The sequence below is a fragment of the Dryas octopetala genome, chromosome 6 (genome assembly GCF_963921425.1).
Source record: "Dryas octopetala chromosome 6, drDryOcto1.1, whole genome shotgun sequence".
Classification (NCBI taxonomy): Eukaryota; Viridiplantae; Streptophyta; class Magnoliopsida; order Rosales; family Rosaceae; genus Dryas; species Dryas octopetala.
The window spans coordinates 15,260,576-15,277,760 of record NC_141371.1 but is presented as its reverse complement, the minus strand read 5'-3'; the positions used below and the strand labels follow the sequence as shown (position 1 = coordinate 15,277,760).

Genomic DNA, 17,185 nt, shown 5'->3' with positions numbered 1-17,185 from the left:
TCATAAGGAATAGGATGTGATGAAAAGACCGTTGGGAATCATCATGACACTCTTTGTTGAATATATTTGGGAGAATTACAATTGTGAGGCTAACTTTTCTGTTTAAATTAAGGCAATGGTATAGAATTGGTGGAGATATTTGAACCAATTTTAACAATTTTATAATTCTAAATCATCATTAACTTTTAAACTAATAATTATGACTACACATACACGTACTAAGAATAATATAACCAATTTAAATAGTTCGTTTGAGATGGTTTCATATGTATTACTATCAAAGTTTAAACAATCACATAATACACACATACAGGAAATGCTATTAGAAAGTATAAAATATAAAAACCAATGTTTCTATTGTTGAAAGATACAAACGATAATTAATGTCGACTCATCATCACTGAATCTCCTTTTTCTTTTGTTGGTAATGAAGATCTAAATCTCTTGCAATGTTCTCCTGCATAAAATATACAACAATAAAAGCAAATGCAAATTGAGAATGAAAACAATATATCCAAATAAACATTTAAGGTGAGCATATTACTCGAATACAAAAGCTATAAATAATAATGTTACCATTTTATAAAGCTAGGGCTTTGATGAAACTTTTTAAAATATGAAATTAATGGCAACATTTAAAAAACTGTTACAACATAATATTTCTATGAACAATAATGTATTACTTGTACAAAAAAAATTTCTCGACCTATGTGGTATGATATGCATTTTTAATCATTGTTTAAAAAAAAACAACAATATTGTTATAGAGCTCAATGTAAAAATGTCATATAAGTTGGAAAAAAAAAAAGGGACTAAATAGCCAGACTTTTTTGTTTTTTTAAGCCAGACTTCTAAGTCTCAAAAACCCCTTCAATTCAAACTTTGAAAGCAACAAATTAAATGGTCATGAGTCTAAGGGTACAGGCTTGTAGCAATTCCTGTATCCAAATTGGTGATTCAGATATATATGAAGCTCATATTGACTACTGGGTTCTTCGTTTAGAAGGATGAGAGAATAAGATTTTCCTAAATTAATATTTTGGGCATACAATTCATGACGATTATATCATTGAAAAATGATTGCATGATCAATTTAGACGAAAAAATTGACAACATGAAATTTCGGAAATAAAGTAAAATTTAGGGAGCAATTTGGGACAAAATGAAATTAAGAGACAAGAGTGGAGGTCAATATCACAAGTCCACAAAAAAAAAAAAAAAAAGTGCTTTATAACTTTTTATATTTCTATTGTCATAAGCTGACCTCCAATCATATACTCACATGTACCTCCAATCACATACTCACATGTATGCTTAATTATCTAAGTAAAGTTTACATTTTTTAAAAATAAACAATATACACGATGTCATACCATAGGATGGTCGTACCATACATGTGGTCAAACAACCCGGCTTACTTAAAAATTTCTCCACATTACCCTCCTGGACTTTAGGTTTTTTTTTTTCATTTTTTTTTATTCGGGGAGATTAGCATTGTGAATAATTCTATGACCCTTCCAACTAGGTTACGCAACAACTATTTTTTTTTCACTTCACCATCTAAATTATAAATTGAGCTTATTTGCCATCTTAATTTATAATTTTTTTGCAATATCAGACCTTAGTGATTTCCATCACACCTTCTGTTAAAAATAAGCACGTGTGTTGCTTGTGACCTCTTTTTAAGGGGGTTTTTTGTGGTCTTTTTAGGCTTCAACGAAATACCAAATGGCCTTTTTGGTCTTATTTTTAGGTTTCTTGGCCACTTAAAAAGGCCATATATAGATCGATTGGGTAAATAATTCCATTTGGTATTTAATTAAAGACTAGAAAACCCCTTAAAAAGGTCACATGCATATTTTAATGAATAGTGTGACAGAAAATCCCCAAGGTCTGACATGCAAAAAATTTTAAATCAATGTGGCAAAAGTTGACTCAATTTTTACTTTAGGTAATAAAGTGAAATTTCAGGTAATTAAAATGTAAAATAGAAAAAAGAAAAACAAAAAAAAAATACCAATGAAATGTTGTTGTTAAGAATTATCAAAAACCAAATTGTGAGTTTAGGCCTCTTATAAGCACGAAAATTATTTTGAATATTAAACCCAAACCGACCCTTTAAGGGTATATATGAATAGCAAGGTGAACGAAAAACCAAAAGAACGAATAAAATTGATGGCAAAATGAATACTCAAACAAGGATCGCTATTTTCAAGAATGTGCAAGCACCACTACACCACACACATGCAAGTTTATGTACAATGGACTATTTATATTTTATAGGCTTAATTATCGATTTACCACCCAAAACTGTAACTCATTCCCACTTTACCACCTGAAAGTTTTTTTGTCCCAGATTACCACCTGTAACTTACATCCGTGTCCCATTTTACCTTGTTCTGTCAACAATTCCGTTAATGCTAACGATCTGGCCGTTAATGCTGACGTGGCGCGCTAGATGTGCGCCACGTGTCACATCCTTTTTATTTTTCGCATTTTTTTATTTTTTTTAATTTTTATAAACTTTGAAAATTAATTAAAAATAGCTCTGAACTCAGAAAAATAAACGAAAAATTCCTACGGACTCATCTTGACTAGCACTAATTTACTATAAGGTTAAATTAGCAATTTGCCCTCTAAAAATTTCCAAAAAAATTAGAAAGTCCAAATTCATTTCTAAAAAAATTAAAATAAATTTTCCTCTATTAAATAAATTTTATAAAAAATTCTAGAATTTTCGTAAACTCTTGGACAAATTCTCAAAAATATTTTGAAAAATTACCAAAAACCTGTTTTAGAGAATTATTTCGAGACTTTACAGAAATTCTAGGATTTTTCTAGAATTTATTTTATAGGGAATTTTATTTTTCTCTAAGACCGAGAGGTCTTTTGGGTAGCAAGTGTTCACGAGAAAGGTATTGTTAGTTTTTAGAAGACTAACGGTGCAGACCTCATATTTTTTGGAGTTCGGGAGATTATTCTATGAATTTCCAAAGAGTCTAGAGTATTTTAATTTTCTAGAAATAAATTTGGACTTTCCAAATTTTTTGGAAATTTTTAGAGGGAAAAATGGCATTTTGACCCCATAGTAAATTAGTACTAGTCAAGACAAGTCAGTAGGAATTTTTCGTGTATTTTTCTAAGTTCGGAGCTATTTTTTATTAATTTTCAAAGTTTATAAAAATAGAAAAATACAAAAATACAAAAAAAGATGTGACACGTGGCGCACATCCAGCGCGCCACGTCAGCATTAACGGAATTGTTGACGGAACAAGGTAAAACGGGACACGGATGTAAGTTACAGGTGGTAATCTGGGACAAAAAAACTTTCAGGTGGTAAAGTGGGAATGAGTTACAGTTTTGGGTGGTAAATCGATAATTAAGCCTATTTTATATGGCAACTTAACATACAATGGGGGGCCTGGTGAGGTGGCACCACCTTAGGGCCAATTGAAGTCAAAGCTCAGCGACATTGCTATTTGTTTTTATTATAAAAATAAAAACAAATGCAATCATAATACCCTGAAGCATATAAGTGTTTTATGAGGCAAAGAATAATTGTTTAATCTATATATATAAAGCTAACATATCACTTAAGTGAAATTTTCAAAAATCTAAAAAATGCCTTTAGTTAGTGAAATGATCAAGTGAATGAAATTTTTCATGAGTCAACTTTAAAATCATAATTTTATAATTTCTGAAATGACCTTTGCTAAATAATACCATTAAGAGGAAAAGTTTATTAAAAAAGGTTAAAATGGTAAAGTCATTTAAATAAAACTAAAATCTAAAAAAAATCTATAAACCTCACTACTTATTGGCCATCAACTAATTAGAATGTTCTCTCTCTCTCTCTCTCTCTCTCTCTCTCTCTCTCTCTCTCTCTCTCTCTCTCTCTCTCCATCTTTTTTTCTTCTTTTCTATAAACAAAATTTTGATTTTAAATGGCATAAATTTCTTAGTTCTTTTTTAATAGAAAAAGACTATTGGCATGAGTGTGAGTGCGTGGCTGAAAGCCTAATTTTTTTTAATGAAGCTATATCACGATGTCATATCAGTTTAAACTATATCACAGTGAACCTAATGATTCAACTTTCGGCAAACAAATATACAAAAAGAATTCAAAAAAAAAAAACTCAAAGGCGAAGTGAAAATACCAAACACATATAAAACCCAAATTCTGACGATTCAATTGCTAAACAAACCAATAAACAGAGAAAGCAAAGCAAACATAAAGAAAATAACCCAAATCGATCAATTTACCTACCTGACTTTTTCTAAGGGCAGCGGGCAGGGAAGAAATCAATATCCAAAGGAGGGCTCTTACTCTGTCGTAATCAAACAAGAAACATTAGAATAAAGAATCAAGCACCAAAAGGACGAAGACAAAAATATATATATACCAAAAAAATATAAAAATTCAAGAACGGAAAAAAATTATAAATTACTCTTGTGATGTCCTTTATTATTATTATTCTGATGTAAATAAATTTTTATAAATAAACGTTTTTTAAAATATCTCTTACACAAATCATAATAATATCAACTCTTTTGCTAACAAGAGATTGCACCTTTTAGTTTCATTAATTAGCATAAATAAATAATATACATTTCTTTTTAGAGAAAGGTGCTATTCACTCCAGCATGTATACTAATATCATATATTATTCGTTTCTTTTCATTTTTAAAAGGAAAATGGAATTATAAAACTGACAAAAAATGAAGTGGTATATAATGAGCAAGTAAGAGGGTTCAAGTAGAAACACCCTATTATAAAAATGGATAAAAAAAGGATTATTAAGCATTAATCCTACAATGAATGAGCTTCTCCACCTAATAGTTTAAATTTCTAGGATTGAGATATTCAATATAATATAAGATAGAATGATTAAAAATATTATCAATTGATCGACGTGAAATTGGACACGCATTACTAAAGACTTCTATGGGTGGAAGGATTTAGATTTCAAATTCATTCATTTCAAATCTATAAATTTGATAAGCACATTTTCTTTTTGGTCACACACTGACTTATATTAAAATTGTTTATTTATGGTTTTATACTCCAACTAATTGACTACAATGATAATATAAAAAGGGAAAGAAAAACAAAAGCAAGGCAATTGAAAAAGATTAATTAGCTCTTCATTAATTAGTGAGAATAGTTGGTTGAAAGTAGAACATACCTTTTTCTTGTAAATGTTCAACCCCAGAAACGTACAGATGGCTTTAATTTTGGACAGCCAGTAACATTCACTTGCATCAAAGGTGGCCACTTCAAAGAATAAGCTTGAGTGCAGAAACATTCAAGGTTGGGCAAATCTTTAAATTTGATGGATCTCACTCGGGGAAATGCCAATTCCTCAATAGTAGTTTCTCCTTCTGCTTCTCCAACAATTTTTTCCATAACCATACAATTGATAACTTTTATTTCCTCCAGACTCATAAGAAGTTTAGCTACGTTTGGTGAGAACAAATATCTCAAATTTCCACAGTCAGATACATCCAGCAATCTTAAGTTTCCAAAGCCTGTGATATGTTGTAAACCCTTTTCCCATATGTGCATTAACTTTGGTAAAAGTTTCAACACCAATTCCCTCAGCTTACTAAATGCTTGAACAGGATGGGTTTTGTGAAGCAGAAATATCACTTCCAGTGACTCACAATATCTTACTTGAAGACTTTCTAGATTGTCATTAATATTTGCATCCACAATATTTGTCTCCATAACCTAAAAAAAGGCCAAAAATGTATCTTATATTGTCATTACATTTATCTTAAACATATCTTATATTCAAAATGTTCAAAGATTCTTTTTTCAAAAAATAAAAAATCAAGCTATATTAAAAACGGTACACAATTTTAATCCTTGATGTTTGACTCTTAGGTCCTCTATGACAACAAGCACTAGCCACTAGTATTAAAAACGCAAGGTTTTTTTTTGTTTTTTTTAGACTGAATATTATGATGCAGGATTGAACAATAATACTGCATTGTAAGCATAACAAAAAAGAGTTAAATGAATGAGGGAGAGAAGAGAGAGATCGACAAAACTAGCAATTTATAATTGGGTGATTGTAACATTTTCAAATTATAGCTAAATAAGAATTAAAATTGACAGAACCTGAAACATGATAGGAGTGAAACAATTACTATTTTTTTTTCCTTTTAATTATGTAAATAACCCAAAAGTAAAATGCTATATAAATTAATCCACATGTTTAAATTAGAGGAAATTACAGATTTAGTCCAATTATTTTATACCTAGTTCAATTTTGATCCACAATCTTTTTTAAGTTCTGTTTTGGTCCATTAATTGTTCCACTTGTTCAATAGAGGTCCAGATTTGTTTTCTCAAATTTGGTCTGTCTTTTATCGTACCAAATCTCACACAAATTCAGCAAACATATACTTGTTTTAAAGCTATGCATTTCTTCTTTATAACCATATCAAGATCATTCAAATTGGAGTTCTAAAACTCAAGATAATTGACCCCAAAGTAGGGTACCCGAAGCTGCAAATTTTTCAAACTTCACCCAATCTCAATTCCCTTAGATTCTAATACTCCAAATTTGTTTTTATGACTAAAAAATGATGAAATATAACTTATACTTCAATTATAATTGAAGAAAACACAACCCAAAGGATTTAAAGTCACAAATTTGGACCTTTATTGAACAAATGAAACAATTAGTGGACCAAAACAGAACTTATAAAAAATTGTGGACCAAAATTGAACTAGGTATAAAATAAGTTGACCAAATCTGTAATGTCCTCTTTAAATTAAAAAGGAAAATTAAGTTTATTAAACTTACGAGCACTTACCTCTTTATCAATTACAAGGTGTGGCAATATCTGAACATAGTTGTTGGCATCATTCGCTCTTGAACTGGATCTTGATCTTGATCTTTGTTGGGATTTGTTGTGAGTGGATGGATCATCGTCAGATTCGTTGACTGGATTGTTAATTGACGAGCAGAGCGGTGCACATGAGATTCCAGGGCACCAAACAGATTTTGATGAAGAAGATCTGTTGAGATGACTTTCCTCTCGAGCTAATGATGATGATTCTCTGACAACTTTAGCATTCAAGTTCTCTGCTTCTGACTTTTTGATTTGGGGAATTCCAGAACCCAATGTCTTCAATTTGGGACAGCATTCCAGGTACATAGATTTCATGGATGACCATAAAAAAGTGTAGGCATCAGGGCAAAGACTCACAAGGTTTCCCAAGTGACGTAGATAAAAGACACTCACTTTCGGGAACAAAATCATGCCGCCCGTCTCCTTTTCTTCATCTCCCTCTGTGACTGCGATTATAGTTTCCATTTTTCCACACCAGGATATGTGTACTTGTTGGAGATTCACAAGGACCGTGGAAATTAAATACGAGAATACATATTTCATTCTACCACAACGTCGTACTTCTAAGAATCTTAAATTTTGAAAGCCCTGGACTCCATGTGGAACGTTCCTCCACAAGTGATCAAGCTTGATATCCTCTACCCACAATGTTCTCACAACTAGCTTTTCTAGATTTTGGAACCATGAAATGCAAATTGATGGAAATAGTATATTAGATCTTGCCACTTGCACAGATTTTGATGTAGAAGAGGACGCTACAGCTTGAGCTTCATGTGGATCATTCCCACTCTCTGTTATCTTGTCAAAATTATCCTCAGATATCTTTGTCACCTGTTAAGTCCATATAATTATTATTAATTTAAACAAAACCCAAAAAAAGTAGTTCCCGTGAAAACAAGCTAAATAAATAAATATTTTATTAAAACATAGCATAGTCTCGCATAATATATAGCTAAACTAAATATATTTTTATACCATTCAAGTATTCCACCATCCATTCATATATATATTTTTATACCTCTGATTTGGAGTTGTGTTGGTTGGCTATGTAGAAACCAATGAGCCTTGGTACATCGAAAATCTTCAATTCGGTCAATTTAGGGAAAGCTTTCCTGTAAGATTCATTCTCATCTTCCATTTTCTCCTTTAAGACTATTTCTTCAATTTTCGCACAAGCATCAACAATTAAGCTTTGGAGTTGTTCCAAGTTTCTTGCTAGGGATAGTGAAAAGACATATTTTAATTGGTTACACCTTCTGATTTCAAGGGATCTTAGGTTGACAAAAGTACTCTTTGGAGGTACGCCATGGCATATTGCTTTTAAATTGTCCATCGTTCTGAGAATAGCTGACTTCAAGAGAGGAAAGGCAGTACGTTGACTAGTCCAACCTGTTCCGTCTAGAAGATACTCTATGTTGTGAGCAGAGTAAATTTCTAAAGCTTTCAAGTGTTGAAAACCCTCTTGATCTAACTCATTAAGAACATACTTCAAATAATAGATATTACTTAGATCCAATACTTCAGTTTTATTCAACAAGAATCTAATTGTTTCACTTTCCATATATTCCCTTGTATCACCACAAAGCATCAAACAGTTCTCGAATAGATAACTATGCATTGGTCTACTGCAATATTTCATATATGATGGATTAAAAGATATGGATATATGAAATCTTCTTGTCTGGTTTTTGAAGTGCAATTGATCTTTAAGCAACAACTTGGCATCAGGCATCTTTATGGCTAAGACCTTTAAATGATGAGATAGAGTCATCACCTCATGAAGGCTTGCCATGCTCTCATCTTTGCCTTCTACTGCAGATTCCCAATTGACAAAGCTTTCTGCCATGTACAACTCTTCCAGTCTAATTAAGCTAGATAAGAGACCATGAGGAATTTTTTCAAGTTCACCACAATCTGTTGTATCTAACAACCTCAATTGTTTAAGAAATCCAATTTCTCTCGGCAACTCGTGAATGGAAGAGCGAGCAAAGCTGAGGATCTCTAAGTTCTCCAATCCTCCAACACTAGATATGTCTCCCAACTGTCGACAATCATCTAGACACAAGGTATGAAGATTCTTCAGTACTCCAAGAGATTCTTTAAAGCATGGACTAGACGACATACCTAAAAATGATAAAACCTTGACTTCTTTCATCCCTTGAAAAAGGCTGGATTCTGAAATATCAGAGTCTTGTAGCTGTAGCACCTCAAGTTTTGGCCACTCCAAACCATATGGAATCTCATCAATTTTAACACCACTCAATGAAATTGCAGTGTAATGTTGCTGTGCAGCTTTCTCTAGCCAACCTTTATTTTCAACATCACATCTTACCATAAACTTTCTATGAGTATCTTTTGAGGCAATTGATATGGCAACATCACGAACTATGTCATGCATTTTGATACACTCTATCTTGTCACTGTCCAGCAACAAAAACCTTCTTCGTAGTGTGTCAATGAAAGAATGCACTCTGTTTCTTGCTTCTTCCAATGTATCAATGCTGCCAAAAATTCCTTGACCCCACCCATACCTAACCAAACATTCAAGTCGAATATCATAATCTTCTGGAAATAAACAACAAAGCAAAAAACATGACTTGACTTCATCGCTCTCCAAATTATCATAACTTAATTTTAGGCTGGAGTAAACTTTGGGATGCATTCCAGAGATGTTTTCGGGGAGAGACTTGTTTACTTGTTCAAGGGCAGTAACCCATTCATGCTTCCTTTTACATTGTAGTGCTTTTGCAACGGTTACAATGGCAATGGGTAAACATCCGCATTCATTTGCAACCAATTTTGCAATAGTATGCAAATCAGGATCGTCCAAGGACCCCCCTACTGTCTCCTTGAAGAACTCCCATGCTTCTTCTTTAGTTAACAACGGGGTTGCAAAAATTTCTTGACAGCACATCTTATTGCACACTTCTTTGCTTCGAGACGTCAACAAAATTTTGCACCCTTTATGTGAAGCTCCAACAGGAAGTCCTATAGCCTGAAAATCAAGCTCTGACCATATATCATCTAAAACAATCAGGATCCTCTTACTTTTCATGATTCTTTCATGTAGGTCTTGTGCTCTTCCATACTCAGTTTCCTTGACAAATGTCAACCCCAATGTTTCTGCAATTTCACTTTGAATCAGCCTAATGTTTGGAGTTTGGGACACAACTGTCATCACAACATCATCAAACAACTTCTGTCCTGCCAATCCTTTGATGATTTCTTTCACCATTGTGGTTTTACCCACACCCCCCATCCCACAAATCCCAATCATTCTTTTTTCTTCATTCTTCAAAGCCTCCATCAAACCATTCATGACTGTTTTTCTGGATTCAAAGCCCTTAATACCTTCAGTGTATAGTGTTGACCATATCTTCTGTGGAGGTGCAGGAGTGGAAACATTATTGAATTCTTGTTGTTGGAGCTCACGAGCACGCTCAGTAATCTTCTTGGCTTTCCTACTCAGAGAATACCGACACTTCAGATTTGGACACCACCCATACAGAGATCGCCTTTTCATGTTGACTTTATCTTCAAAGTCTTGTGCTTCATGAAATAAGGTGTTCACATTCTCTAGCCAGCTTTCAACTTCAAGTTTTATAACTTCCCCATTCCTCTTGGCAGCATCAACTGATTTTTGCAGGTCATCTCTCTTGTCATAAATCTTTTTAAGCTCATCCTTCAGAGTTTCTATGTTGGAATCAAAATAAAGTAGATACCCGAATTGCCCCCCAATCTGCGCCAACGAGTCCTCTCCAATTTTAGATGCAATTGAAATTGGTATCTGTTCCATTTTGCAATCTAAAGACAAAAAGTCAAAAGTAAATAAGCAAAAAAACCCAAACAACAAATCCAAATCTAATAACAAAAATGACGTCGATCGTTGTTATAGGTACCAGGACGGATTCTACTTCATTAGCATATTTTATATTATAATCATTATCTCTATAATTTTGAGCAATTTAGTTGATTATTTTAATCTAATTATGTTTTATTTTGCTTAGTAAGATGAAATGTCATGTAAATGGGATAAGCTATTTTTAATTTAATTATGTTCCAGAACCATGCAGTAATAGACAGAAAGAATGTCTAGTGCAGAGAGAAAGAAATTGTTCGAGAACCAAGTAAAAACTTATTTTTCTCCCTCAAAATATTATTAATATTTAATAAGTAAAATACAAATAAAATTTAAACAAAGAATACCGAACTCATATACAGTGGCTAGACACTCATCGCTTAGCTTTTCATCTTTTTATTATTCTCTTAAAAGTGCACCAATTTTAGAGGGGAGTGTTGACATGATTAAGCTAATTAGGTGTGATTCGCTTAATTATAGGAGTTACTACTTACCATATTAATCCTCGAAATTAAAGAAGAATAATACATCAATTAAACTCGGCACACAGCACGACCGAACCGATCTGCGTCGGTCGAATCGGTAATTCGGCACAAACCAGCCCTTATTGATCACGTACGTGAAAACCAACGAAACATAAAAAATAAAAAATAAAGAATGGAAAAGTAGGAACATGATAAGAAAGAAACGTGATGAAATTAAATGTTGAAAAATTGAAAGAGAAATGTTGTGAAAATCACCCAAGTACCCAACACATGCCATATAGATAGGGGAGGAAAAGGGATGAAATATATGGGGATGAAAAAATAAATGGTAAGAGTGTAAATATGTGACAGAGAAGATTTCACATCTTAATACTGAGTGTAATTTTTTTCAAACAAAATAAGTTTGAAAGTGAGCCTCAAGCAGATCCGTCTCTGCTGGAACCATGAGAGAGAAGACAGAAACCTTACAAAGAGAACAACCCAGGAAAAGAAACAAAACAGATAACCAAAAGAAAGATCAAACAAGACATATAGCAAAACAGAGAACAAACTAAAACTACTGACTATATATAGCAGACAGAGCAAAAATAAAACCACATCCTAATCCAAAGGAAGCCCATCTGCAATTAGAACATCAGACAAAGAAGATGGATTAAAGAGCTTGCTTGCCAATAAATAAGAGAAGAAAGAGATCCAAACCAATTGCAATGGCCTGGGGAAATAATACAAAATGGGGGTCAGTGGCTAGGAGAGTTGAGGTAATTACCTATGGGAAGCCAAAACGTTGCTGAAACATGATAAGAAGAGAAAGAGACATGAGAGGTTGATAAAATATGGGACCTATTGTCAGAACTAGGGTCCTTTTTTTGTTGTCATAACTTGGGTCCACTGTGGCCTGTGGGTTCAATAGTAGATTAGGCAAAAATCTAAATAGTAAATATTAACAAAATTCCTTAAGCATATTTTTTAAGTTATGAATATCTAAATAGTAAATATTAATGGAAAGAAGTTGGGATTGACTATTTGAGTTGGAGGTGGCACGAAGTTGGAAGCAACACTGGAGTCCGGTGATTTTACATGATTTCTTGATTAACAGGATAAACGACTTCCCAATTGCACTCCCATGGTGGCCGATCGACACCAGTTCTTAGACTACTAGTACCACAACATGCATGTCCATTGCCGATAGCTTGGTTATTTTGGGGGCAACTAAGTAATTTGATTTATTCTTCAATTTTTGGGTCATTAGGGTGGAGGAACTTGTATACTAGAATTAAACAATTTTTCTTTTTTCGATGTGGCAATTAAACTAAATTTTTAACCACATTGTAAAAATAGCAAATTAGGATTAAATACCAAATTTTAATAATTTTTTGGTATAGCATGAAGACCATATAAGATTTCAATTGAATTACTAAATTTAAATATAGTTTTTTAGATTAGGTCACAAAAATATTGGCCCTTTTGATTTGAGCCTTTTCTGTTTGACATTTTTGTCCTTTGGCCCACATATGATGAGTGTTCGTTAAAATTTATAAGGTTTTGACAAAATTGCCCTTGAAGTTTTTATATTATCTTGAAAATTTGCTAATATAGTCTCAATTTTACGTTTAATTGTGACTGTACGACACTCACAACTTCAAATTTATTTGTGACTGAACGACAATCACATCTAAGTTGTGAGACAGTCACAATTAAGTTGTGACTTAATTGAATTTTTTTTAGAAAAATTATACTACAATATAGTATAAATAGAGGTCAAAACAATATTTTTACTCAAAATAATACATAGTATAGTGGTGTGAGTTGTCTTTTTCAATTTACCAAAACAGTCACAGTTAAGTTGTGATTGGATTGATATATATTTTTTAATACAATATAATATAAATTAATAAAATATTTGTGATGTAATATATATATTTTATTTTTTTATTGTAGTGGCATGTAATGTAATATTTGTAAATTCTAATACCCTTTACTTTATTATTTTGTATGACTTTTCAACTAGTACTTAATCTAAAATACTATTTAATTTTGATACCTAAACTAAAAAATTATTGAAATTTAGTAGTTAAAATCAATCAACATTTTTTACTATTTTACTATTGGGCTCAAATATTGTTAGGAGGCCCTTTTTTTAGCCACCGCTGTGTAGGCTCTGAAGTGATCGAATGGGCATTTTCGAAGAAAGAATTGACAGATTTTCCCATTAAATTATATCACAATGAGCCTATTGATTTAACTAACTACAAACAATATATTCACATCAAGGCAATGATGGACTTTATTCCTAAGTTGCATAGCTGACCCAAACAATACCCTTATTAGTTCCATTTTTGACAAACCAACATACAAAGAGTAATAAATATCCGGTTTTTTTTTTTGGTAGAAAAAAAAAACAATTTATGACAATTCAATTGTTAGACAAACAAACCAATTAACAAAGAACAAATCATACATACAAAAAATAACCCAAATCAATCTACCTGACTTCCGCTTCTAAGTTGCACAGCGAGCAAGGAAGAAATCAATACCCAAAGGGACTGCTCTTACTCTGTAATGAAAAAAAAAATGAAAAAAAAAAAAGATAAAGAAATCAAACACAAAAAATACAAGAATGGAAAAAAATTTAAATTACTTTTCTGATGTCCTTTTGTACGTGAAAGAATTACCACCTCTTATATGTGGACATTTATAACGAGTTTTTCTTTATTTTGTTTTTGTTTTTGAAATCCATAAATTTGATAAGCACATATTTTGTTTTTGTCACATGATAACATCTATGAAATAAATATTACAATTGTGTATTTATGGTTTTATGCTCCAAATAATCGGATATAATAATAAAATAAAGTAAAGAGGAACAAAAGCAAGGGAATTGAAAATAATTAAGCTCTTCCATTAATTAGTGAGAAATAGTTGGTTGAAAGTAGAACATACCTTTCCCTTGTGACTGTTCAAACCCACGAGCAAATGTCTTTAATTTTGGACACCCAGTAACATTCACTTGCTCCAAGGATGGCCAGTTCAAAGTATAAGCTTCAGTGCTGAAAAATTCAAGGGTAGACAAATCTTCAAATGTGATAGATTTTGCTTATACTTTAATGATCAATCTATTCTAAACCAGTAGCATCATCGTCATTCATGTTTGGCGGAGGATGATGAGATCGAGGACGATGGCGGAACAAACCCAGGTATCGCCTTGGTCAATGCAGCGTACAATGTCTCCTTCTCCGCTCTCTCAGCTCGTAGGTCCTCCTGCAACTTCTTCACTTGAGCGGACAATCTTGCGACGACTGCAGATGCCTGAGAAGAAGACGAGGACCGAACATTATTGAATGCAAGATTTTTTTGGGACTAAACATTATTTTTTTTTATTCACCAATATTACACTACTCAAAAACTGTTAAAAACTATTAGGAAAACTCAAAAGTAAACATTTTTTTTTTTTTAACTCACAAGGACCAAAATAAGGTGACGGACCCGCTTCCGCATTTTGGCAAAACAGTGCCGAGCGGCATTGTTCATCGAGCGCTCGGCTACTATAGTGCAGTAACAGTTTCAAGTACTAGTACGTGTTACTGCAGTGCATAAATGTTTTTTTTTTTTTACATGTTTGTTGATAATTTTTTTTTGTTGTTGGGTCTTATTTGAGTAGGTTTAGTGATTTAGTATATTTTAAGGGATTCATGAGATTAAAATTTACAATTTTTAGTTTTTTAAAGGAATATATAAGTGTAACTGCACCACAAAAATATGCAAAAATGTTAAAGGAATGAGATATATATATATATATATATATATATTAAGGAATGCAAGTGAAATTGAGCCATGGTTACAAATCTTATCATTCATAAGAGAGACTTCAAACCAAACTTGTGCATTCATAAGAAATTAATTAGATGTATTGGCTGCTTCCAGCCTTGCTTTGTGATGTACTATGTGGTTTCAAAACTCCATTTGATTCATGTGTTTTATATTATTTGTAATATGAGGACAATTTTAACAAACTTAAATAGTTAATTTTTGTTTGAAAATCAAATTGAAGGTTACATACAAGATTTTGTCATTTTTTTAGTACAACTTGCGAATTGAAACAAGTTTTCAAATTAAATGTTGAAAAATTGAAAGAGAAATGTTGTGAAAATCACCCAAGTACCCAACACATGCCTTATAGATAGGGGAGGAAAAGGGATGAAATATATGTGGATGAAAAAATAAATGGTAAGAGTGTAAATATGTGAGAGAGAAGATTTCACATCTTAATACTGAGTGTAATTTTTTTCAAACAAAATAAGTTTGAAAGTGAGCCTCAAGCAGATCCGTCTCTGCTGGAACCATGAGAGAGAAGACAGAAACCTTACAAAGAGAACAACCCAGGAAAAGAAACAAAATAGATAACCAAAAGAAAGACCAAACCAGACATATAGAAAAACAGAGAACAAACTAAAACTACTGACTATATATAACAGACAGAGCAAAAATAAAACCACATCCTAATCCAAAGGAAGCCCATCTGCAATTAGAACATCAAACAAAGAAGATGGATTAAAGAGCTTGCTTACCAATAAATACGAGAAGAAAGAGATCCAAACCAATTGCTATGGGGGAAATGATACAAAATGGGGGTCGTTGGCTAGGAGAGTTGAGGTAATTACCTATGGAAAGCCAAAAGGTTGCTGAAACTTGATAAGAAGAGAAAGAGACATGAGAGGTTGATAAAATATGGGGCCTATTGTCAGAACTAGGGTCCCTTTTTTTGTTGTCATAACTTGGGTCCCCTGTGGCCTGTGGGTTCAATAGTAGATTAGGCAAAAAACTAAATAGTAAAGATTAACAAAATTCCTTAAGCATATTTTTTAAGTTATGATTATCTAAATAGTAAATATTAATGGAAAGAAGTTGGGAGTGACTATTTGAGTTGGAAGTGACACGAAGTTGGAAGCAACACCGGAGTCCGGTGATTTTACATGATTTCTTGATTAACAGGATAAACGACTTCCCAATTGCGCTCCCATGGGTGGCCGACGCCAGTTCTTAGACTACCAGTACCACAACATGCATGTCCATTGTCGATAGCTTGGTTATTTTGGGGGCAACTAAGTAATTTGATTTATTCTTCAATTTTTGGGTCATTAGGGTGGAGCAACTTGTATACTAGAATTAAACAATTTTTCTTTTTTTGATGTGGCAATTAAACTAAATTTTTAACCACATTGTAAAAAGGGCCTTTTTACAATTGGGCTCAAATATTGTTAGGAGGCCCTTTTTTAGTTGCCGCTATAGGCTCTCAAGATCGAATGAGCATTTTAGAAGAAAGAATTGACAGATTTTCCCATTAAATTATATCACAATGAGCCTATTGATTTAACTAACTACAAACAATATATTCACATCAAGGCAATGATGGACTTTATTCCTAAGTTGCATAGCTGACCCAAACAATACCCTTATTAGTTCCATTTTTTGACAAACCAACATACAAAGAGTAATAAATATCCGTTTTTTTTTTTTGGGTAGAAAAATAAAACAACTAATGACAATTCAATTGTTAGACAAACAAACCAATTAACAGAGAGAACAAATCATACATACAAAAAATAACCCAAATCAATCTACCTGACTTCCGCTTCTAAGTTGCACAGCGAGCAAGGAAGAAATCAATACCCAAAGGGACTGCTCTTACTCTGTAATGAAAAAAAAAATGAAAAAAAAAAAAGATAAAGAAATCAAACACAAAAAATACAAGAATGGAAAAAAATTTAAATTACTTTTCTGATGTCCTTTTGTACATGAAAGAATTACCACCTCTTATATGTAGACATTTATAACGAGTTTTTCTTTATTTTGTTTTTGTTTTTGAAATCCATAAATTTGATAAGCACATATTTTGTTTTTGTCACATGATAACATCTACGAAATAAATATTACAATTGTGTATTTATGCTCCAAATAATCGGATATAATAATAAAATAA

At 32.4% G+C, this 17,185-nt stretch overlaps 1 protein-coding gene across 5 annotated transcripts; it reads right to left on the bottom strand.

Annotated features, from left to right (window-relative positions):
- Positions 1 to 222: 222 nt before the first annotated feature.
- Positions 223 to 15,888, bottom strand: LOC147282739 (putative disease resistance protein At4g27220). Of its 5 annotated transcripts, none has more exons than XM_086246084.1 (8): positions 15,774 to 15,888; positions 14,149 to 14,514; positions 11,218 to 13,762; positions 7,883 to 10,668; positions 6,826 to 7,695; positions 5,187 to 5,731; positions 4,268 to 4,328; positions 223 to 457 (listed from the first exon to the last, which is right to left on the bottom strand). In XM_086246084.1, exons 4-6 carry the CDS (start codon positions 10,658 to 10,660, stop codon positions 5,204 to 5,206), a joined length of 4,176 nt encoding a protein of 1,391 aa, XP_086102210.1. In that variant the 5' UTR covers positions 10,661 to 10,668; positions 11,218 to 13,762; positions 14,149 to 14,514; positions 15,774 to 15,888; the 3' UTR covers positions 223 to 457; positions 4,268 to 4,328; positions 5,187 to 5,203. The 5 variants fall into 5 exon arrangements, with proteins under 5 accessions (XP_086102210.1, XP_086102211.1, XP_086102209.1 ...); XM_086246085.1 differs by having other exon boundaries at positions 7,883 to 12,103; positions 13,695 to 13,762; XM_086246083.1 differs by having other exon boundaries at positions 13,695 to 13,762.
- Between the last annotated feature and the right edge of the window lie 1,297 nt (positions 15,889 to 17,185).